The sequence below is a fragment of the Phaseolus vulgaris genome, chromosome 8 (genome assembly GCF_000499845.2).
Source record: "Phaseolus vulgaris cultivar G19833 chromosome 8, P. vulgaris v2.0, whole genome shotgun sequence".
Taxonomy (NCBI): domain Eukaryota; kingdom Viridiplantae; phylum Streptophyta; class Magnoliopsida; order Fabales; family Fabaceae; genus Phaseolus; species Phaseolus vulgaris.
In genome coordinates, this window is record NC_023752.2 from 58,657,815 (window position 1) to 58,683,553 (window position 25,739).

At 29.9% G+C, this 25,739-nt stretch overlaps 1 protein-coding gene across 1 annotated transcript; it reads left to right on the plus strand.

Annotated features, from left to right (window-relative positions):
- Positions 1–14,998: 14,998 nt before the first annotated feature.
- LOC137824243 (potassium channel SKOR-like) lies at positions 14,999–25,297 on the plus strand. The gene is made up of 13 exons (XM_068629787.1): positions 14,999–15,696; positions 18,164–18,388; positions 18,590–18,653; positions 19,541–19,880; positions 20,655–20,950; positions 21,583–21,663; positions 22,108–22,206; positions 22,536–22,757; positions 22,943–23,128; positions 23,277–23,352; positions 23,441–23,735; positions 24,179–24,300; positions 24,758–25,297. Exons 1-13 carry the CDS (start codon positions 15,389–15,391, stop codon positions 24,997–24,999), a joined length of 2,556 nt encoding a protein of 851 aa, XP_068485888.1. The 5' UTR covers positions 14,999–15,388; the 3' UTR covers positions 25,000–25,297.
- Positions 25,298–25,739: the final 442 nt, after the last annotated feature.

The window sequence follows — 25,739 nt, forward strand, 5'->3', positions numbered from 1 at the left end:
AACAGTTATTAAAAGAAATCGAACAAAAATGATAAAATAAAAAATAGTGTACTTTATATAAAAAAAATAAAAGAGAATGATATGATATAGTAATGAACATATCAAAGGATTGTTTGACATACTCAGATATTAAAAAAATTCATTTTGACAATTCTTTATAATAATATAATAACATTTTAAATTAAAAAAATAAGATAAATATAATTACAATATTAATTTTTGAGTTGGTAAGTGAATGTATTTAATTTTGAAGTTTCAAAATATTAACACTGATATACACAATCAGATAAACATAATTAAAGACACTAAAATTTTATTTGTATATAGTATCAATTAGTATTATTCAAAATAATTAAATATATTATAAATAAATGCATTATTTTATTGACATGGTAATTGATTATGGTAATCATAAAGAAAATAGAAGAGAAGATATTGTTTTACAAACATAGCGTTTAGTTATATACTAAAGAAAACATTCTAAAAAATTAAATATTGAAGATTATTTAAAAATAATAATAAAATATGAAAACGAAATATATATATATATATATATATATATATATATATGAAAAATAGTAAGAGAAATAACATTCTCTAAAGAAGGAGAAGCAAACATATATACATTTTAAATTCTGGAAAAAAAACCATGTTTTTATAAGATCGTAATTTTTTTTTTCATTTATGTGAAAACTCTTTTTTAATCATAAATGCAGAATTAAATAAATACATTAAGATAAAAATGTTAAAAATATTTTAAACATAAGAGAGTAGAAAATTATTTAAGAAAAAGATAAAGGTGAACCTATAGAAGGAAATTAATAACACTAAACAAAATATATTAAATGAAAAAGATGGAGTAAGGAAAACGAAAAAATAAATCTAAAAATAATAAAATTACATAAATTAAAAAAAATTAATACTAATGTTTTCAATTGATAATAATAATAATAATTAATATTTTACAACGAATTATTTGTTGTTCAAAATCTAGTTAATTATTTTATTTAAAATATATTAATTTTAGTATGACATGAAATAATATGAATAATATATAGTATATATTAATTCCATTAATTCATTTAAATCAATTCAAATCAAAATAATTCAAATAAAAATATACCCGCAATAACTAGGTAATCAATATATAATTATGCATATTTATAAATTAAAATTAAAGTAACAAAATAAATTCAACTTCATTCTAGGAACATACTAAATAATATATATATATATATATATATATATATATATATATATAATTAATGAGAATGAATCTTGTGAAAATTGTAATTTATATATATTATAACTTTGAACAAAATATACTTGGAAAAAAAAAGTATATAATTGAGAATGTTCAAAATAAATAACTAAATATATCATAAATAAATACATTATTTTATTGACGTGATAATTAATTATGGTAACTATAAAAATTATTTCAGTAATTTTAATAAATTAATTTTTGTACACTTTAAAATAAAAATTATATATAAAATTATCAATACAGTTAATTTTGATAATTATATGTTTTTATGGAAAAAAAATGTTAGATAAACAAGTTCAGTCACATTTTAAAGAAAAAAATAGTAAAATATATTTGCCTGATAATTTGTTTTTTTTTAATCATGATAAAGAATAATATAAATGATAATTTGTTTGTTTATGAGATGTTAATACATTTTATTGACAAAAGGAAATTCTGAGTGTATTAAATAATCCCCATGATGTGTTGAATATTTTTTATTTAGAATGATTTTTATGTGATTGGGGACAAAATCAAGCATACAACAATAATAATCTTTCCTTTCATAATGATCATTGAAATCCATGCATACACTACATTGATTCCTTGTTCACCTCTCATATGTGAAACTAGTATATAAATAAATAGAATATGTAACTCTATTTCATTACAACTAATTTTTTCATTCACATTTTTCTCCTATCTTTATAGTTAACTTTTCCAACCAAATCTTTTTCATAGAAAATGATGTGGACAAAGTTATTCTCCAAGAACATGTGCATTCTTTTTTTTCTCTCAATAGTAGTTTTGGCAGCCACTGACCTGGTTGATGGACACCACCGTAGACTTCTTCAAGATCATGGTGATGTCTCTAAGGAAGATCATCATTTTTATAAATCTGATATATTAAAAAAAAATTACATTGTTATCTACATTATCATCACTATTGTGGGTCTGGTCATTGTCACCTTATTGTGTAACATCCTTCGTATAAGTCGCTCTAGAGAGGATGAACATTGCACTTTACCACAACCAGAACAATAATGCACTGCATCAAAATACAAGTGCACACATTCAAAAAATATATTTAGGACTATTAGGTTATTATTTTTATATGATTTATATTATTAGTGAGGTATTTGTCTAATTAATTGGTCATGATTGTGTAACACTCCTTGTTATTAAAGAAATAATATTTTCAGTTCTTTTTATCACCTGAAACTATTGTGTATATATGCTCTCCTTTTTTCTATCTATAAAGTTGTTGATAAGAAATATATGATGAAATTATTTGTTGCTCATTTCAAAACTTGAATCAAATATTTGATGATTGCGTGTTTTTATTTTTTGATGTTGTATAGTTTTTTGTATAATTAGAGGGTTTTTTTTTTATATTTTTACTTGGGTGATTTGAAATAGATTAACATTCAATATAAAAATAAGAACATTTTAAAAGATTAATGATTATTTTTAAGATATTATAATTTAATCATTTCATTGGTTCCAGTACACTTCTAAATGATTTTCTTGCTGAAAACATTAATCATTTCAGGATACATTTCTACATGATCAGATTTTCAAGCAAAGTAAGTTCATTTTTACTCTAAAGATCTCTTATTCTCTGTTTTTCTTTATGATTTAACTTTTAATCTTGATGGGGACAATTGAGAAAAGTGTTAATCTCAACTTGCTTTACTATATACTAAAATTTGGTAATATTTGGATAACTTATTTTAGGTCCCTAGATTTTAGAGTGGTTCCCCTACCTGAACAGGAATTCCCTCGGGATAAGAAATTACAGGTAAGGGAATGTGGAGGGGACGTGGTCCCAAGTTTCAATTTATCTTGCAGAGATGTTTAAATGATATGTATTATATATGAATGATAAAAATTGTATGAAATTGATGTCATACATTTGGGATAATGTATGAGTTATTGTTTGATGGTACATTAAGATTGAAAAACCTATGTTTAATAGAGATCATCTATCTTCACTGATAATCTAAGTCATATAGACTAAGATTTCAGGTGGTGAGAAGCTGAGAGGGAGTACATACACATCGGGTCCCGCTGTAGACACTCGGTATTGGATGTTTGAAGTTACCCTGATCCTTTCTCTTGGATTCACTGGTAATCTTTGGATTAGGTGTTAGTCTCTGGTAGGGACATAATTAATGAGTCTTCCGGAAGACGATGGATTCATGTGTAGTCAGTGAGATTGAAATGAAATCCAATGATTGTGATTGAAAATAGATCCATGTGTGGTTTATATGAATGATGAAATTGGTATTGAAATTTTATGACAACATTTAAAAAAAAATGTTGATTAGTTTGATTGGTTCTTTTTCCATGAATTAAATATGTTATGGAATTTCTTTTCATTAGTTTATCCTTGCTTTTTCTTGTTGTGTTGTGAACTACGATAGTTGTACTACATACACGAACAGATGATCATACATGTGTCAGATGGTTTTGACGGCTTTAGGATGTAGTTTTGAACCTTATATTGTTAATATTTGTATTTCTACAAGTCATAATCTTCTAATATAAATATTTTGAAAAACTTCAAGTCTGTATAGAAATCGGTAGAACTTGTATTGTAATAATTAGATGTATTTTATGGGTTGTTACATTTAATGGTATCAGAGCGGTTTTCTCCTGCATGTAGATTTTTGTTTAAGTCTAACTTCAAGACTTAGTTAAAAGTTTCTAATAGGATGTTTAACAAAGTTGTTGTTTGAAATCTTTTTGTGTTTGAGTCAAACTGATTGTTATAAATAAACATAAAAGTATTAAGAATGAAAAGAATCTTGATAAAGTGGTGAGGGTGAATACTCATAACTAAATCAATATGATTTTATATCTTAATTCTAAGTAGAGTATACTTTTTTATATATGTTTTGAGATGATTATCTCTATATTATGTGAACACAAGTTTATTTTAGTGAAATAAATTTAATCAGAGCAAGTATTTGGTTATAAGTTTTAAAACCGTCTTTTCAACTAATAGTTTTACATCAACATTTGTTTTATTTGTTTTAGTGTAATATTTTTTTTATACATACATGATATATAGGTGGTTGTTATTACCAATGATAATTTTTTTAATGATATAATGTAAAGTGTTTATTTAATATTTTATAGAATAAAATAAAAACATCCAACAAATTCACGGACCAGTGATGCAACAGTGATGGTTGCATGGTTTAGTGGCTTGGCTATGGTGGTCCTATACTGTAGGGTTGTTGACAACAACACTACAAGTAAAATAGTCTATTTCATCTTTAAATATTTTTTTATGGGCAAAATAAATAAATAAATTAGAAATACAAAAAGTTGCTTCAACCTTTTCCAGAAAAAAACACAAGCACTTTAGAGTATAGGTACCAAAACTAGTGGGCTTAATTTTTATAAATACTAGTTGTACTTCACAAAAAACAATTGAGAGAGAACCAAAGCAAGATAACCCTAATATCATAACAGAGACTACTTTTATTGTACTCTCTATCCTAAAAATAACTTCCATGTGCAAATTGTGTCATCATTGCAAGTATAGTACATTGAAAACTCATCTTTTGTTGGGGACTTATCATTGCAATTTTTGTGTTGTTGTTGGATTTTTGGTTGGGGCTACGCTTTGAAAAGAAGGTCTATAAAGACATTAATTAGTCATTTTTTTTTCTATGCAAGTTAAAGTATTAATTCCAAATGTTCCAAACTATAACAAACCATATTCCCTGCCATATTTGGTTCTTGTTTGAACTAATTTGGAGTAAGAAGAATTATTGGAAGTGATGCTTTAAGATTATTATGGTGTGCTTATAATACAATGATCTTAAATTAATTCTTAAATATTAATAAATTTAAAAGATTAAAATGATTAATGACTTTAATAAGTGTTCTTTATTTTAAATACAATTTTGTATGTTATTGTTAAATATGATTTAATATACATCTATAGAAATTAAGTTATATTTTAATTATATATAAATTAAAGCACTAAATTATATAATAGTCTGCAAGTTTGTTTGAAATAAAAAGTTAAATAAAATACTAAATTATTTTGAGAGACTTTATTTTAATTAGGATATAACATGGGCAAAGGTTGTCCCGCCTACCAAAAAGTGTGGGACGAGCTTACTAATCTAGCTCACTGATCCGTTTAGACTTCCTGCATAATCTGCAGTCCGTGCGGACCAACAATGGGGTGGAACGGGTTGATCCACTAGCCTACATAAATAAAAAAATAATTATTTTATTTATTTTGTAAAAAAAATCATATTCCATTCGTCCATTATTGTAGTGTGACATTTATTTTTATTTTAAAAAATTAGATTTAATGTACTAAAAAAGAATATTTTATTTTAAACATTTAAAGGAGTACGTTTTTTTATCAAAAATAAAAAATAAATAGATAAATAAGAACCACTTTAGGAGTGATCTAACCCAGGTAAAAAATCGCACAAAAACGAATAGCCCTCCTAGAAATTTGCCATTAACTTTCTAAAAGAACAAATATGTACCGGTATGGCCGAGAGGCCGAGACCTGAGAAGACTTGGCCGAGAGGCCGAGACCTTAGAAGACTTGGCCGAGAGGCCGAGGGGCCGAGACCTTAGAAGACTTGGCCGAGAGGCCGAGACGACCGAGACCACTGGAACATGGCCGATGGCCGACCCATGCCATGATGATTTGGCCGATGGCCGACCCCTATTATAGTTAACGCTCAAACCAAGATCAGTGAAGCTAATCTATCATTAAGAATTAGGTAATGCAAACCTAAGAGGTGTCCACCTCGATAAATGGGCCCAACAAGGTAGGCCCACTAGAATAATATAAATAGTACGCATCCCAAGGAGTAAGGTATGTCATTTATCACTCTGAGAGCTGACCACCCGCTTTACTGACTTGAGCGTCGGAGTGCCTTCGCAGGTACCCCCACCATCCGGTGTTCAGCCGAGGCCGAGGGCCGAAGGAGAAGCAGGAGGACGAAGAGAACCTCAGTTCACTACCCAGTCACCTGACCGACCGAAGGAAGGAGAAGAAGACTTCAACAGTTCTCTAGGTCCCATCTCCCTAACAGGAACAAAATACAATATGACAAACCTAAATAAATCACTTATGAAGTCAAATACATACAAATCAGGGCATCTAGTCACTAGTCAGAAAAGGAAAAACAAGCATAAAGGACTTTAGAGATTATTAGGGGTGGCAAAGTGGTGCGAGCCGGCGAGCGGTACGCTGAAAAAAACGTGGGGCGGGTTGCTTATTTCAACCCGCTGGCCCGCTTAGGCCCGCCTCGCATAACTCGCAGCCCGCGCGGGCCAAGTGCGGGGCGGGGCAGGTTGGTTAGCATAACCCGCATAACTTTAAAATTTATAATTTTTTTTCTACAACCCCATATATTTCTTCATGTAGCCTCATATTTTACATCCCGAAAATTTTAATAACATCTTACTACGCATGTTTCATGAAAATAATATTATGAGACCATTTACCTAATACATCTAAATAAAAAAAATTCAAAATTTTTATGTAAGAAATTATTTTTTTTAATAAATATTTCTTATGCGGGTTGGCCCACAGGTCTGCGGGTCAACCCTTATACGTGTTGGGTTAGAAAATCAGCCGACAAATTCTAAGTGGGGCGGGCCAACCCGGTCCGCTTTTTGTCGGCCAAGTGCGGGGCGGACCGGGACGGGACAACCCGCATTGTCACCCCTAGAGATTATCCAGGACTAAGCCTTTAGTTAAGAGTGACAATGCGGGCTGACCCGCAAAGTATGGACCGGATTGACCCGCCTCGCGCAAGGAGTGCGAATTCATTTCATTGACCCGCCCCGCATAAGAGGTTACGTGCGGACCTGCGGACCAGTTGCATAAGAAAAATATTTTTTAAAAAAATCAAAATTTTATTAGTTATAAAAAAACTTATTCCTATTACTGAAAACCAAATATTTTTTTTTTTAAATATAAGACTTTTAAATAGGATAGTTTATTAACGTATTTTATTCCTAACTTTTTGGAGAGGACAATGGTTACCATTTGTGAGCAGATTGTAAGGTAAAACTTGAGGAGGAATTACTTGCTGTATTGCAGAGTAGTTTATCATATTCTATGTCACTCTAGAAGTGAAAAAAAAAATTATTTATGCACATAATATTGGTAAAGTAACACTGCAAAAGCTGAGGCAATTTGACTGAGGTGAATGGGATGGACAGTATATTTTGATTGTTGTGGTCTGAATCTGATGGCAGAGGCAATGCAAGCAAAAGCAACATAAAAAGTTGAGAATGTCACGGTAACTGAGAGTGAGTGGCTTGGTGAGACACCAACCACTCATTTTCCATGCAGTGTACTCTACCACCATTAAACGTTTTATTTTGTATAAGCCACTGTCGGTAATATTCGTTTTAAGAAGCTCTATTTTATATAAAGTATTATTGCTATTCTTCGTTTTAGGACGTTTTATTTTACATTCTTTATAACAAGAAAGAATAAATAAATATAATCTATTAGGAAGAAACAAATAAAAAAATAGAGCAAATTATAATAATGATATTGAAAAATTTTAACAAAACTTTCTCAACTTAAGGAATAAAAATTCACGAGACTTAGTTCAGAAAATGTTTCCATTATGAAAGTAAGATTACAATATTTATTTATCTCATTTTGTGAGGATAACACTCAATCTCATTCAACAAGAATGGAATGCAATGTCTCTTTAATCTCTCACTATGATTTGTGAATATCTATTATCTCATTTACTCTCTAGGTTGTTTTTCTCACTTACTTGTTTTTCTCTTGTTCACAAGTAGGCTTTATATAGAGGAATGAGATGAAGGCTTGTCACATAAAGAGATAATGAATAATTAAAGTTTATCACATTTTCAAGAGAGATATAATTCCCAGACTTTTGGAATGCCCATCATTGGTCATGGTCCCCATTAAAATAATGAGGGATTCCTAACAAAAACAACCAACTACTACACTCTACTAAATAGAAAAACATAATAACACCACACAAGCGTCCTACTCAAACTAAAAGTTTGTAAAGTCAAAAACTTTATAAGTGAGCACAACTTTAGATGTAATCATCTAAAATCAGACCTTTAGTTTGATTAAAGAATTTTTTTTAAAAAATGATTGATCACATTATTCTAGGTGTTGTTGGTATTGCGTTTTAGAACGTTCTATTCTAGTTTTTGTAAATTATTTTTTATTTTATTTCTTTAAGTGATATAGAATTATTATGCATATAAAATATATATTATATAATCACTTTTTCCTAAAAAATCTTTAAATTTATTGATAATCTATAATAAATATCACAAATCATTAAGATGAATTCATTTTTTTTATTGTGAAGGAAAAAGTAAGTACTACTAAATGTATATTGGAAGAAAAGTACTGTGGTGGAGAAACTGTATTTTTTTATTGTCAGTTGTTAATAAGCTGTTTATGAATTGAATATTTCTCAAATGCTTTCTTTAATTTTATTTATTTTTTATTAATAAAAAAATGTAGGGTCTTTAAGCTTTTAACGTAAGGATTTCGTGTATCTCATTACAATGGTCTTTTGAGTTGAGCATGTCTTACGATAATAAGAACACTATCCTCTTTTGTAATGGGTTGGTGCACCCAAAATGCATCATTTTATTTATTTTATTTTCTGTCAAAAATAATCTATGAATATGAAAAAAAAAATGTTGAAAATTCTCAAAAATAACAAAATTTTAATTTAATATTATAAATATTATTCTCAACAACCCCTATCGATAATATTAACTATTATCGAAGAACATATAGTTCTAAAAAAAAAAACAGAACATACAATATTTCATGTCTTTTTTTTTATCAATTATTTTCACTACCAAACAAAGTTATAATTTCATTGCTATGGTAAAGGAAGGAAGAAAAACAATACAATAGTAAGAGAAAGGGTGAAAAGTTATAACATTCATCGAAGAATAAGCATTACTTGTCTTTCTTTAGTTATCATATACGCTAGTGATAAATAATTATACGATTATGTTCAATAATTATATGCTTATGATAAATAAATATACGTATGATAACTGATCAGTTTCATGACATTACTTTTTCTTCCAAAAGTGAGATGATAAAAAAAATGGATCAAAATTAGCACTCCCTTTTCAGTATTGTTGACGGAAAATGCTGTGACAGTAGATTTCCATTATTGGTTAATCATATTTTGAAACACCATTAGTGGTTAATCTTGTTCCCTATTTTCTTTAATATGGCAAGTTTATGCTTGCTGTTTCCCACCATGCTAATTAATTAATTAACCTGATTAACGAAAACAAATAAAAAAAAACTCAAAGGAAACGTTGTCTATCCCAAAAAATACCAAATTAATGTTTAACCCTTTGCAATTTAATAAAGAACAAATGGTACCTCTTTAGTGTAAATACTACTGTACCTCCATTTTTTGATACATACCCACGGAAATAAAATATCTTATTTATTTGACCATTCAAAAAGTTTATATTACATTAATTGTGAATTTTCAACTTGCAACTTTATGTCACCTATAATAGTTATTAATTACTTTCCACTCTAAAATAGAAACAAGAGTGACATAAATGAAAGAAAAGTTTGTAAATAGTTTTAATCAAACACAAATACATGTTTATCGATAACAATTCATTACTAAAAAAAATAAGCAGCCAAATAAAATTCTTCTCATTTTACAAGGTTTATAAAGAGCATAATAAAAATAGTATACAACAGAAAAATATAAAGACACGCAAATATGTTTTACCTATAAACATTTTAATGATAAAAAATCACATATCAAAGAAATAAACATTATGATCAATAAAAATATAAGAAAGTCTCTAAGAAATGTATAAACAACTCATACAATTAATCTAAACAAATGAAACCACACCATTAACAAAAAAATTATGTTGAAAACTTTTAAGATAAGGTCATTACTAAAAATTATCTTTCTCCCTTTTTGGACTTTTAATTAAGAATTCACCAATCAAAATCTAGTGTTTATTAAGTCCCATCCAATGGTAAATGATGTCTAAATTCTAGAATTTGCGTACATTAATAAGTTTCTTTCATACATATATGTACTTAAATAAATGAAACAAATGGATTTTACACAAACAAGCTTATTATCCACCTGCAAAGGAAGTCCAATAATATAATATTAAATAGACTTTTAAAATTTATGTGCAATTTATTTAATTGATTTTCAGAATTTATAAATATCAGATAAGTACGCTTTAACATTCTTAATTTCTTCTTCCGCCTCAAACAAGCAAGTCTCTATTTTATGAATGATAAAAAAGAAAAATCCCAGAACACAAAAAATTCATAAAAAATACTAAAGAGATATCTTTAATATTTGCAGGTAATAATTATTAATATTTTAATTATCCATTTGATGTGAAGAGTAAAGATATCATGTTTTCCAACTCATAGATAACTGCTAATTAATCATCATTAATAAATTTTATTTAAATATTTTAAAAAATTTAAGTGATCAAAATAGAATTACCAGTAAAAATAATATTAATAATTTAAAATTTTATTTATTTTATTTAAATATATAAAATTAAAGGTATTTTTTTTTAAATTTATTCTCTAGCGTAACTTATTTAAATTTGTTCTTTAAAAAGAATAAAATTATTTATATTAATATTTTAGTGTATAATTTTATTTGAATTTGAATTTTATTTTATTTTTAATCCGAATTTATATTTTAAAGATTTATTTTAAAATAACTTTATTTAAAATTAAAATAAAATAAAATAAAAATATTTGTAAGTATTCATAAATATCCATTTTCATTGGTATAAAAAAGTTTGTGAATATTTTTTAACAAATACCACTGATAGCTAGAGAAATAATGTGAGAATTTTTGTAGAAAAAGCAGACTACGTACATTATATTAGCAACTACGTTTATTTGTACACAAACGTGGACGGAGAAGCAAAATAATGTATAAGTTTTTAGGTTGAGGAAAATAAAGTATAAGGAAAATTAAGTGCAGAGAAGAAAGTGGTTAAGGCACTAATATTTGTATAAACAACTCAAGCAGTGGGTGCAATCATGGTGTCACGGCTAATTAACACAAATAAGTACCACTCGTGATTAGTGACAACAAATACCTAAATTTCGTTATTAAACAACTAACTATAAGTAAGGTTATTTTATTATGTATTGTGGAATTTGTGGTGCTAATTAAACTCTCCAAAGTTTTCTTCTTTATATATTATATACTCATTTTAATACATAATTCTATTTAAAATAGGCCAATTTGTTATGGATGATAAACAAGCTAGTTTCGAAACTAATAATAAACAAAGTGACACAGTGACATAGTAATTAAATTAAATCAGCTACATCTTAACTACAAAAAACCTAGTTAATTTGAGAAAATTAATTAAACGATAATTTTATATAAAAACCACAACTATAGTTAAATTTGTTGCGTTTTAAATTTATTGACATATATTAACATAAAAAATAGAAACAAATAAGATAATTAACCAAATAATCCAAATTGAATTGGTTTTCATGTTATATTCAAATCAATCTATTCAATATATATTTGGCATCAATACTGTGATGATCCGTTCTGAACTCCGATGCAGTAGTTGATGAACATGAATGTGTCTGTAATTGAAACTTTAACCTAGGGCATGAGAATTGGGTGCAATCATAGTCCATAGCAATCATGATCATGGTGCGAGGGATTTCGTCACGAGAACGTGATCTTAAAAAGAACTTGGAGCCTGGGGATGGAAAAAGGGACATGATCTATGAATGATTGGATCATCATGAGCTTCAACCCTGAAACCAGGTTTGGAATAGGATCTAAACTCAAATCACAATTTTTTAATTTTAATATTTGTATTAGGAATCTTTGTTATCTAGGATTCTATTCAACAAGAACCAAAAGCATCTGGTTTTTTTGTATATATAATAATGTTCTTGAAGACAGTGATTATGTCCACCTCATGATGAGAAGGATTGAGATAAAAATAAGAGAGACAAGAAGAAGAAAAAGGTTGAAAGAGAAAGTAAAACACGTAATAAATTATGTGATGAAAAAGGAAAAGTTAATGAATGTGAAGTGGAGGCAAAAGTGAATGATGATGATAGCTATTTTTCTTCTGTAAACAGTGGGTTTTGAACAACTTCTTAGTTAGAAATAATCAATTAATTTTTATGAGAAAAATAACGAATAACTGTTTTTTCTTTTGTTTTCATGATATTACTTGAATTTGTAGAAATAAGAAAACAAAATAACATAACAAAAGTAATAATTGAAAGAAATGGAAAAGTGTTTAGTGAATGTTTAATGTGACAAAACACAAGTCAACAACTTGATGTAGCTTCATATTTCTTTCAATTTTTATTTTCATTTTTTAGTGTGATAGTAAGCCAATGATCATACTTCTATGAGTCTAAAAAGGAATGGTTAAAGTACAAAATTTAATGTTTATTAATATTAAAGTACAAAATGTTTAAGATTTTGGTTAAATTAACACGTTGATTAACACATATATCTATGATACTGTATAATATATTAGATGAGAACAATATATGGAGATCACTGGACTTGGTTAAGGAACCATATATAAGTAAAAATAGAAAAAGATTATTACAAATTTTTATGAGTTACATATTTAGAGAATTAAAAGTTAATTATGTTAAGACATTTGATTTAAGTTAGTAGAGTACTTGGTTATAATGAATAATCACTATAATTTTACACGAGTTAGGTTAGACACAGTGAAAAAGTGAAGTTTCTAAGTGTAAAAAAATGATTAAAGTACATAATTTTATGTTTATTATTATCAAAAATATTGGTTAACGAAATTGTAAATTTTGATTAAATCAGTACAAAAGTTGGTTAACCTAACCTAGTTCTTTGTGATACTACAAATTATGTGAGATGAAACACTTTGAAAGCAAAATAAAACTATAAAAGAGTCTTGATAACAAAAATATTTAACTCAAACCTATTTCTTATAATATAAGAGTAAATAGCTTGACACAAGACTTGTGAAGGAATTGAAAGATGAAAGAGTGAAGAGAGATGGGGAGGAAGAGAACATTGACATGAAGAGAAAAAGAGGGTGAGGTATGGGTTTGGGAGACCGTGATGACACTAACATGAAACTGTTACAAAAATGTGAAGAAGGAAAACATGGAAAAGAGAACCATTGATGAAACTATAAGAGAAGGAAAAGAGATAGCTAATATTGTGCTAAGGTGTGTCAACATAAAGGATATGTATACTCATATGCAATAGTAAGTGTTTCGACACAATTTATCTGAACAATTTTGTATTTGGGTTAGGACATATTTTTTAATTTATTCATTTTATTCTTTATAAAATAAAATAAAATAGAAATATACAGTATCAATAATTAAAAAGATAAAAAATAATTGTATAAAGTATAAAGTTATATAGAGAGTCTTTAACTGTCTATATTATGACTGTATTATAACTACTGTTAAAAGTAGAAGAGAAATAATTTTTTACATGAGGTAAAACTTTTTTAAGAAATTATAAAATAATATCTTTCCCTGTATAATTGTTTTTTAATATCGAAGTATAGTTAGTTGAAGATTTATGTACATTGTTATCCGTGTGATTACATTGCAACGCAACTGGGTGCGGGCCACTAAATGTTGAAGTATCAATTCATACATAAGTTGTGTTTTCTAAGGCCAAAACGTAATTTCACAATTTTGTTTAAAGTATGAATTCATGCATAGATTCTGCTTTTACGTACCCTCTAGAGTTTTCATAAAAAGAAAGTACGTGATTATTGTTGGCCAAACTCTGGTTTTAACTTTTGGTGTCATGAGGAATTCAAACCTTTTTCCCCTACATGTGGGTAGAAAATTGATTTCATTAAATTTGATTATCTTATAGAACGTGTTAAGGTATCTGAACAAGGATATGGTGTCCCCAACATGAAGAAGAAACAAAATAATAGGTCAACAATGGTTACAGGACACAGTTTATTTACGAGACAAGACAAGACACTTGTTGTGTTGATTAATAAACAAAAACACTATAATTAATTGTCATTACGACCTTCTGGTTGAAAATGTCAATAATCTAAAACCATGAATCAAACATTTCACTTATCTGGAAAAGTATTTTACATATGGAAAACCCCACGTGGAGCCGTGCACAACCGTCTATATGCACCCATGTTTATCAGCCGCTATCTTCAATTACTCGTGACCACATTTACAACCCAAGCCCAACTCAACCATAGGAAACAAAATTCATAAAATAATCCCACTAAATAACTCCAAGATGTGACACAATTCTTGTCCCAACCATCTACATTCAATTAACATTATTTTTTATTACCTCAAATGCCTTTTTTTAATCCACAAAGGGCAAATCCAAACCAATGTATTATTAACTCTTTAGTTTTCAATATTAATAATTTCACATCTAACATTTTTTTTTCAATATTTTTTTTTTCAATATCAACTTCACATTAGTGATATTATTATTTAACAATTTTTTATATTATTTAATTACAAATTTACTTTTTATAATATATTTTTTTTTCATGAGAGCTGTATACAACTAGAGAAGTGTTTCCTTAGTTTTTTCACAATGATAATTTTTTACTAAAATGAGTGGTTTAAAGGGTATATTATTAGTATTTTTCTATTTAATTTTCGTATGTGACAGCCCATGGTGGTGTATAAAAGGAGTGAGTCCAACCTCTGCTGGATTATGAGGCTGAAGGCAAAGGAGATTGAAGAACCTTACCTCTCTCACTCTTAATTTGGATTCTTAAGTCTTTTCTTTTTCATAACCGTCTTTTTTGTTATTTGCACGCCATAGCCGTAACATAAACCCTTTCTTTCTCCCTGTGACGAATCTACATCCATCTCTATAATCTCCCGTGACCTATTAACTTCCATTTCCAGCACTTGTGGCCCTCCTCAACCGCGTCACCTTCATCGCACGCATATATACATACACACAAGACGACGTCGTAGATCCGTTCGGAAATGGAAACCGTTCGTCAAAAGCCAAATTGACCTCTCTTCATTATAATAATAAATAATAATAACAGTTTCTTGGGAGTTTCTTTTCTCTTTTTTTTCTTCTGAAAATGACGGAGAGCAAGAATGTGAAGGCGGCGGCGACGGAAGAGAGAGAGGAAGGGAAGCAGACGACGTCGTCTTCGACTCCACTTTCTCATTCGCGGTCGTTGTCTTTGTCGTCGTCGTCGTCTTCCGATGAGAGAGAGTACGAGGTGCAGGACCTGCGGGACCGGTTGAAATCTTCGAGAGGGAGCCGATTCAATCTGATACAGAATGAGTTGGGACTCAACTCAAGATGGAGCAAGTTCAGTCGCGAAGCTCTTCTCCATGGAATCCGAGGCTTCTCCAAGGACTTCGTCATTCATCCTGATAACAGGTTTCGTTTGCTTCAACTTCCTCTCTTTCTTCCTTTTGATCTGGATTAGGTTCATTTATTAATAATTTCAGTGTTTATGGTTTTAATGATCACAATTATGGTTTATTTATTACTCCCTCCCTCCGTTTGTTTTTACTTGCCATTTCAAAATTTTTGCCAGAAAATAATAATAAATGTAATACTTTTTTGTAAGTTCGATAAAAGAAAGTTACTGCTCTCTACTTTACTTTAACAAAATAAATAATGTTTAAATTATTTAAAAAATTATTATGAAAATAAAAACTATACTAAAAATAATAATACAAATATCATTGACCTTTTAAACGACAGATAAAAAGAATTTCTTCTTTCTAGAGGTATACGACTTGATACTATTTTTTTTTGGATACACAATTTTTCATTAAAAAACTATTTCAGCTTTAAGTTGAACCTTTAATATTTTGGTAGATAATATTTAGTTTTTGAGATTTTTTATTCGTATTATTTAAAAGGATAATGATATTTTGACACCCTTTCACTTTACCTCACAACAATATATTAATATTTATAATAAAAAAATTTAGAAAAATAAAATAATGTTCTTAATGAAAATATAGATAAAATGCAAAATGTTAAAATAATTTTTAAAATTAAAAAATTAAAAAAATAAAATATTAATATTTAGTGGGTGTAGAGTGGAACAATAAGTGTAAAAAAAAATTATTTTCCTATTTAAAAAGTTGAATGTAAGTGTAATAGTCATATCTTAATATAACTTTTTACGGTATAAAAGTTGATAAAATTTTAACATATATATAATAGTTTGTAATGATGATAATATAAAACATATAGTTTATTTATCCTAATTTTAATGTTGTAATGTTACTTATTAACCTTTATGTATTGCTACATTTATATAAACCTGAAACTCTATTATATTAGATTTTTTTAAAATAATAAATATTTATGAAAAATAGAATATGTCTTCCATTAGTATGTGCATAAGATAAAAAAATAAAATTTGGAAAATTAATATAACATATTTTACAAATTGAATTAAATTTTACTTTTCATAAATAAACTTATTTTTTCTTCTAAAAATATTTACAGAAAATTTGATTTATACTGGTTATATTTTAAATAGTTACTTACATGATGAATTAAAGGCATAAAAGGTTAAGAGAAAGATTCGGTACGGGCTTCAACAGACGGGTAGGCTTGAATCCTGTTTCTATATGATTCCATCAATTTGATCAGACAGCAGTGATCCATTTTGATTGATGAAATGCTTGAGAACTAACAGGGTGTAGGGTATGGTTGTTGTGTTAAAAGAGAACATGTGGGATGTATTTAGGATGCATTTAGGCAGGATTAGATGGCGGCAAGTTTGAAATGAAGGTTCATTTCCCTCCCGCCACACGCGGCATGTGCTGGCTGGGTCCGTAATTCATGTGATTTTGCTTCGTTGTCCATCTTATCATAATCATCTACTTCATTACTCATGCTTTACATTTTTTTATTTTTCAAAATATATTTTTAAATACTTTTAATTTTATTAATTTCTCATCAAGCTCTGTGCATCAAGTGACTCGTACATTTTGGACGGGCTATATTCTTTAGAAACTCATACTATGGGAGCACAACGACTATACTAAAATAAAAATTATTTTCACTTTTTCTCTTAAGATTGATCAATCTTGACTATATACCAATTTATAAATTATTATAATTCATTATTGTAATAAATTAAATGTTCATTTAATATATATATATACATATAATTAATGTAATTTATTAAAATAATCTGACTGTCAAATTGTAGATTGTCAACTAAATTTTCAACTCTAATTTAGAAGGGAATAATCAACTTTCAGTTTTGACATCTATACACATGATGTTAACACTAACTTGACACTCATGCTATTTTATTATTTATGCCGTATTTTAATATCTCAGTTTTGTCTCTACCAGACTAATTTAAATATCTGAAAAAAAAACTTTCGTATTCAGTATGCAAATTTGATAGTGGGTTTTGGTTTTCGTGCGGGAATCAGGAGAAGAGGTAAAGAAGGCCCAATCTTTTGTCCTGATAGTGAAGTTTCATAAGCTTTATAGAACTGACTCGAACGTGAAGCCTGTAAGGATATTTGCAAGGTTCAAAATAATTAAGTACATTGATGAGATTTGATTTACTGTCTGAATCAATTATCTTTAAATTATTAATAAGAAAAAAAAATTGAAGTGAGAAGAATCAGATATTAGACTCTCACGTTCCATCATTTATTAGCAAGATAGCTCGATTTAGCGCGAATGAATTGAAGTAATGAAATTCATGAAGTATTACTGATACTGGTAACCGAACTACTTGATGCCTTGATTCATATTATAAGTCTATGTAGGATCATACAGTGTGCACTCTCACTTAAGACATGTACTAATAGTAGTGTAAGACTAAATTGTTTGATGCTTATGGTGATGGGCACTGCAGGTGGTACCGGGCATGGACAAAATTCATATTGCTATGGGCAGTGTATTCATCCTTCTTCACCCCAATGGAGTTTGGATTTTTCCGTGGCTTGCCTGAGAATCTCTTTATTCTGGACATCATTGGACAAATAGCTTTTCTCGTCGATATTTTCTTGCAATTCTTTGTTGCTTACAGAGACAGCCAGACCTATCGTATGATCTACAAGCGAACACCTATAGCTCTGCGGTAAACTTTTTTTTCCTTCTCTCTAATGATGTTTTTTCATTCCATGTTACTAATGCTTAATATGATTATTTTCTAACATCAGTTTCTAGTATGCTCCTGTATAACTCTGGCTTTGGTCTTTGAGAATATCCGCAATTGGTTGCAAATATTTTATTTGTATTGACATGTTTCTTAATGTCTGACATGCTTCTTTCCATGTAGGTATCTAAAATCTGACTTCATGCTTGATCTTCTTGGGTGTATGCCATGGGACGTCATCTTCAAGGTTATACTTCTTCCAGATAAAACCCAAATTCCTTGAGTATCTATATTACTTATATTGTGCATGTTTTGACGCTCTCTAACCATTCATTTGATCCACCAACAAAGTCTATAGTCACATCGCTTATGTTAGTGTCTTATAATGCATGTATACATTTCGTGGTAGTTTTTCAGGGGTTCTAGCATATTTTTTCGGTTGGCAATGAAATGACAAGTGTTAAGAAGGAAACTTTACCATCATTTTACTTTTCCTTAACTTACATGTAACTTTTATTTTACAGTGTTGGTTAACTGTTCTTAGGACTTTTCATCTAGTTGTTGTCATCTATTAAAACGACACAGAAAAATTCCGTAGTATCCTGACATTCTGTCTCAATTCTAGGAATTGAAAAGATAAAAAGCCTTTTCTCTTTTCGTTTCTTGTTTCTTTCATGGTAATGGAATTTTGTACTTACGGATATTTGATTAGACGTTTGGAACGTAATATAGGTAGTTTGTCCGTCATAACAATGGTATACGAACCATTGTCCTTTACTTGTGTTCCTGTTTCGTATCTAACCGCTTTGCAAGTCAATTACATTGATGGAAATTTAGAATGCCTCCTCACTTCACAAGTTTTGGGACTTTTTATTTAGTCATGTTTACATCACTTAGCTGCACAAGAAGTTGTGAAGCCCCTTATTGATATGACTAACTGTGCAACTCAGCTAACACATGAGACTATTACTGGCTGGTTTTAGACGTTACCTGTACAGAAAATGGCACTTGATATGCTAAAATGTTAACAGCTTTTTGTGAAGACATCTATTTTTGTCGCAATTTCTTTGTTATCGAAGGTTTTCAATTTCTGGTTTGTACTGTAGCAACTAGCATAACTTTTTTTATTTACAGGCTAGTGGACGAAAAGAGGAGGTGAGGTACCTTTTGTGGATCAGATTATACAGGGTGCGGAAAGTCACAGATTTTTTCCACAAGTTGGAGAAGGACATACGTGTCAATTACATTACTACCCGGATTGTGAAACTGATTGTGGTCGAACTCTACTGCACCCATACAGCAGCCTGCATTTTCTACTTTTTGGCTACCACTCTACCAGACTCACAAGAAGGGTACACATGGATAGGAAGTTTAAAATTGGGTGACTATAGTTATTCACATTTCAGAGAAATTGATCTTTGGAAGCGCTACACAACATCTCTGTATTTCGCTATTGTTACTATGGCAACAGTCGGTACGTTTTTTTTTTGTTATTCATCAAGCAAAAACGATTTTCAATTTGTTGGTCTTTAGTTATTGTAATTATGCCTATGTCGGGTTGTGTTAGGTAATTGATAGTCAAATTGAAAATTTGAAAAATCTCTAGAAGACATTGATCAATGAGTCTTTTTTTCACCCTTTCTAGTTGTACAAAAAGAGAACGAACACGCTGAAGGAGAAACAACCAGAAAAGATCTTATCCAATTAATGAAGGAATTAATATTTCAAAGTCTTACCAAATCAAGTTTGAGATTCAATGAAAAATATCTATAAGTGTTAGTTGAAACGTTGTTAAGGGATTTCTAATAAATTAATCACAACAATCTTGTTCAAATAAATCAAATTAAACAAATATCAAGAAATTTCAGTAAATAAATTACAATTAATAGGTCACCTAGTGCTGATCTCATGACTCCATTGCAATCAATTACAAGTAAGGTTCCAACGAGGACAAATCATCAATAAAGTTGATTAGTACTTCGTACCAATGTCTTGGTGCCTTAAATCAATTATAATTAAAAAGGTAATTTGAATACATGCAATCTATTCAAACTAGAAACAAAGTATTGACTTGTTCAAAAACATTACAATCATCACCAAATAAAAAAACTAACAATTATAAATGGTTATAAATTCTAGATCAACGTAGTTTTGCATAGATATTTAGATTTTTTTCAAAATGTATATTATCTTGTCTCTTTTGAAAATTTCCCTGAATGAATCATGTTTGTGACAATTTCTTCCACAGGCTATGGAGACATACATGCAGTTAATTTGAGGGAGATGATATTCGTAATGGTATACGTTTCATTTGATATGATTCTTGGTGCCTATTTGATCGGTAACATGACAGCTTTGATAGTCAAGGGGTCAAAAACTGAGAAGTTTAGAGATAAGATGACAGACCTTCTGAAATATATGAACAGAAATAAGCTTGGAAGGGATATCCGTGAACAAATTAAAGGCCATGTGCGATTACAGTATGAGAGTAGCTACACTGAGGCTGCTGTCATTCAGGATATCCCTATTTCTATTCGAGCTAAGGTAATAAGAGAAAAAATGACTTTTGAACCTCATGTGTGCTCAATTATAGATGTCACCGTCGTAATTATTGTCATTTGCTTCAATACCCTACAATTTTATAGTTTTCCCACCTGCTTCTAAATGCTTTTTGACATTTCTTCACATTCTGTTGGTTTTTATGCATCAACTCCTTACGTTTTCTGTTTAGATTTGTCAAAGTTGTGATAAATATACTAGTATAAAAGTATGGTAACGTGTAAGGAAAATATCCAATAGATATATAAAGATGCTATTTGAAATGTCAGTTTAGTGTTGAAAGTAACAGTTTAGAGCAAAATCTGCTGGAGTTGTAGGCCACATTTTTTCTGTCAGTGTGCTGTTTAGAAATTTTCTGCATTAGTAAGTATTTGTGCTGTGTTGTGTAAAGAATATGAATTTGAACATTTACATTTTTAATTCAATTCTGTTCATTTTTGGGAGCACTAGGTGCTTATACTTAAAATAAAGATATTATTACTCTTCTTAAATCTCATTATATGATAAAGCAGTTAGTGCGATCGAAGTTTAAATTATGCCTTTATTGAATGACATATTTTATTATTTCCCCGTCATTTTGATCTCGGATGATATAATGATCTGATTACTTTTGGCAGATATCCCAAACATTATACTTGCCATACATAGAAAATGTTTCTCTTTTCAAGGGATGCTCTTCAGAATTCATCAACCAGATTGTAAGTAACCTTTCTCCGTTGCCTAGCTTGTCAATATGAAATGTAATCAATATTATCTGTATTTTTGGCATACAGAGCTCACTTTCCCGCTCTTTTTATTTGGCAAGTAACTTTTTTGTTGTATAGACTTTTAGCACCGGAACATGTTTATTAATGTTTTTAGTTTTTTGTAGATTCAAGTTACTTCTTTTCTCTGCAATCTATGTAATCAACAACAATTTCATCCTTGAAAGACCTGATTGAACGAGAATACTAACTGCACAAAATATATCTAATTGACTGAAATAATCATATTTACTAGCATTTTTGTTATTTCCAAGCATGTGCCTGTTCCGCTAATGTGACCAGATGTACCTATAAGGAGAGTTTTTTTTATCGTCCATTATCTTCTTCGGAGTGTGTAATGGTGGAGTCATTATAGTTTATGTTGTTCTGATCTTTCAGGTTATTAGGATCCATGAGGAGTTCTTTCTTCCTGGGGAAGTTATAATGGATCAAGGAAATGCTGTAGATCAACTATATTTTGTCTGTCATGGAGTGCTGGTATGATTTTATATTTCCACATTCACTTCTACAATTGCTCAATTTTTTATATTTTTCTTCTGCTGAGACTTCTGATATTTTTTAAATATACTCATCCTGCTATGCATATCGTTTTCTTACTTTGTATTGCATCACCTTAAGAAAGTATTCGCATAAACTAAGGGCAGGAGAATCTTATAAATTTTCCACATGACAAAGTATTCATGTGCAAAGTAGGCTATGATACAGGAAGCTTCTTTAGTAGAATTTTAGAACTGATTCATAAAAAAATTCTAGAGACAAATTTCATTTTTTTTGCTTTTTGAATGCCCAAAGCTGTTTCTTTACAGGAAGAAGTGGGCATAGCTGAAGATGGGTCTGAAGAAACTGTTTCACTTCTGCAGCGTCACAGTTCATTTGGAGAAATATCAATTCTTTGCAACATTCCTCAGCCATATACTGTTCGCGTTTCTGAACTGAGTAGACTCCTGCGACTTGATAAACAATCATTTACAAATATCCTAGACGTATACTTTTATGATGGAAGGAAAGTATTAAACAACCTTCTAGAGGTAATAATTTCATATAGGCTATTTCTCTCATCCTCCTCCCTTTAGTAGTATCTGACTCTGACATGAATTAAAAAAACTCTGCAACTCTCTAGTTGAACAATCAATGGATGCATCAACTTACACGTTAAAGATTGTAGTTTACTAATTTCTGATCATGAGACACCTAATTTTTTCTTATTCTATAGGGAAAAGAGTCTTTTCGAGGTAAGCAGTTGAAGTCAGACATCACATTTCACATTGGAAAACAAGAAGCTGAGCTTGCTTTGAAGGTCAATAGTGCAGCTTTTCATGGGGATCTGCATCAGCTTAAAGGTTTAATTCGAGCTGGAGCTGATCCCAACAAGACAGATTATGATGGAAGATCACCTATAGTAAGGAACCTACAACTTCTTATGATGTCTTGCAAAATTCTGTTGCTTTCTCTTCATCTATGATGTTGGTAAATAATAACTTGGCAACATATGGATTATGTAATAAGAAATACTTTCCTGATATGAACCCCTTTTGTTTTTCCGACAGCATCTTGCAGCATCTAGAGGACACGAAGATATAACACTTTTCCTTATTAAAGAACGTGTAGATATCAATATTAAAGGTAATTATCTAACTTATGAAATTTCTACGAGTTGCTTCAATTTTGGCTGATCACCTGACACAACCATCCTTATTTGGTAATTTAATAGATAACTTCGGGAACACACCCTTACTTGAAGCAGTTAAGAATGGAAATGATCGGGTTGCTTCTTTACTTCTTAAAGAAGGGGCCTCCATGAAGATCGAAAATGCTGGTAGTTTTTTGTGTACAGCAGTTGCAAGGGGAGATTCAGATTATCTTAAAAGACTTTTATCCAATGGCATGGATCCTAACTTAAAAGATTATGATTACCGAAGCCCTCTTCACATAGCCGCAGCCGAAGGTTTACACTTCATGGCAAAGTTGCTATTAGAAGCCGGAGCTACTGTTTTTAACAAAGACAGGTATCATTCATCACTCTTTTTGCAGGTTCATGCTGACATTTTCACATGAAAAATAGAACGGACCGTGGCTTTTCAAGGCTGGCCTAGTTCTCTAGTGCACCGAGCTTTACTTTTACACAGTTGCAGTGTACATACACCCAACAGTGTGTCTGGTGAAAATAACTAGAGGCTCGGTTCCATGCATTTCTGTAATATTGTAGACATGAACAGAATAAGTTAGTTTCTTTATTCACACCAGTAGCATAAACAAGATGGAATAAATTAACACAGACCCCTGTTAGCAGTAAATATAATATTTCACTCTTTCCTTTTTCTGCCATATTTTCTCTAATTTCAAGTCTTACTCAAGAATATATAGTTTCTGTACTTTTTTTCTTTCCTTTTCATGATTTTGCCGAAATAGCATAACAAATTTTTTCCTTCATTTTCATTTTATTAAACAGATGGGGAAATACTCCGCTTGATGAAGCCCGGATGTGTGGAAATAAGAATCTGATCAAGTTACTGGAAGAAGCAAAATCTGCTCAACTTTTAGAATTCCCGTATTCCTCCCAAGAATGTACAGGTACTGACATACTGCGTTACCTTTATAGGTTTTCTAAGAGATGGATACGAACTATAGTAGAATAAGCAATTTAGATCGATTAACTCCTCCCTCCTAATAAAGTTATAATGCCTGAGAATTTTATACACGTACCAGAATGTATTATTACTTAGCCTTACATCAAGGCAATGTTTTACACTTTTTTCTCGTAATTCCCAGCTTAGTTTTCTTTGTTAAATTTTAGTTTTTGGGGTTAACTTTATCATAGTTCCTTGACTTCATTGTCTCTCAAACATGATGTTTAAGCAAAACAATTACATGAATGGTTTGCATCTAGTTCTACCTCTTCCGTGAAGAGCTAGCAGACTAAAAAAATTATTGTTCCAATTGTGTGCATTTCTTTTTGTTGTTATGCCCGACAATCTCTACTTTTTAAGACTCTAGATCACCAATTCTTAATCTTATCTATCATTTTCAGATAAAATGCACGCAAAGAAGTGCACAGTCTTCCCTTTCCACCCGTGGGATCCGGAAGATAATAGAAGACATGGAATTGTACTATGGATTCCGCACTCCATCGAAGAGCTAATCAAATCAGCTGCAGAACAAATAAACATTTCTGGCGATTCTTGTATTTTATCAGAAGATGGTGGTAAAATTAATGACGTGGACATGATTAAGGATGGTCAGAAGCTGTACTTAGTCAATGAAACACATTAATGCTCTATATAATGGCTCTTTTAAACCATATAATAAAGTTCCTCGTTATGTGTTGTGCTTTCTAGACATTAGCACAGTATTTGATCTTATTAACCGCACAAAAGAGTGTCGGATCCTGTCAATACACAGATGAGTGATTTAGATCAAATAATGTGCTGATGATGTGCATGTGCTTTTGTGGCACCATTCTAAGCAGCTTGTGCTGATGAAGTGCTCAATAGTTGTTAGTGGGGTGGCAAACATCAGAGCTCAGCTAGAATTTATCAAAGATCAGGGCACATGGATTTCATTGCACTAATTGCTCCCTCATTCTAAACAATATATACATATATATTAGAATTTGGTATTCTGGTTACGTACAAAAAAGTTAAAATCATTAATAAAAAAATACAATCAATAATTTTCCTTTAAATAATTTATCACGTTCTATAAAATCAAACCTTGATAATAAAAAAACTGTTAGCAACTCCTCAATCGTTGCGTGTTTAGTTCTAATCGAGTTTTTAAATGTTTTTAGTTAACTTCATGCGTACGAAATCAACCCAAAGCAAGTAAGTCATTGTCTACTTAGTTACACTCTTCTGGATTTCATTAGTTGAAAAAACCTTGTTTATGCAGTGATTGGATCGGAATGTTTCTTTGTTTTACTTGTCTGAGCATTAAGAGATAGTTAATTGAATTAAAAGGAAACAAAAAAATTGACTGTGAAAGTTACATTCGTATGCTTCTTGAGAATTTTG

Excerpts from the sequence above, each read along its gene's own strand:
- LOC137824243 (XM_068629787.1), top strand. The coding sequence starts at position 15,389 with ATGACGGAGAGCAAGAATGTGAAGGCGGCGGCGACGGAAGAGAGAGAG. Across the intron at positions 19,881-20,654 it reads TGTTACTATGGCAACAGTCG|GCTATGGAGACATACATGCA; the intron begins GTACGTTTTTTT and ends TTTCTTCCACAG. Across the intron at positions 22,758-22,942 it reads TATTAAACAACCTTCTAGAG|GGAAAAGAGTCTTTTCGAGG; the intron begins GTAATAATTTCA and ends CTTATTCTATAG.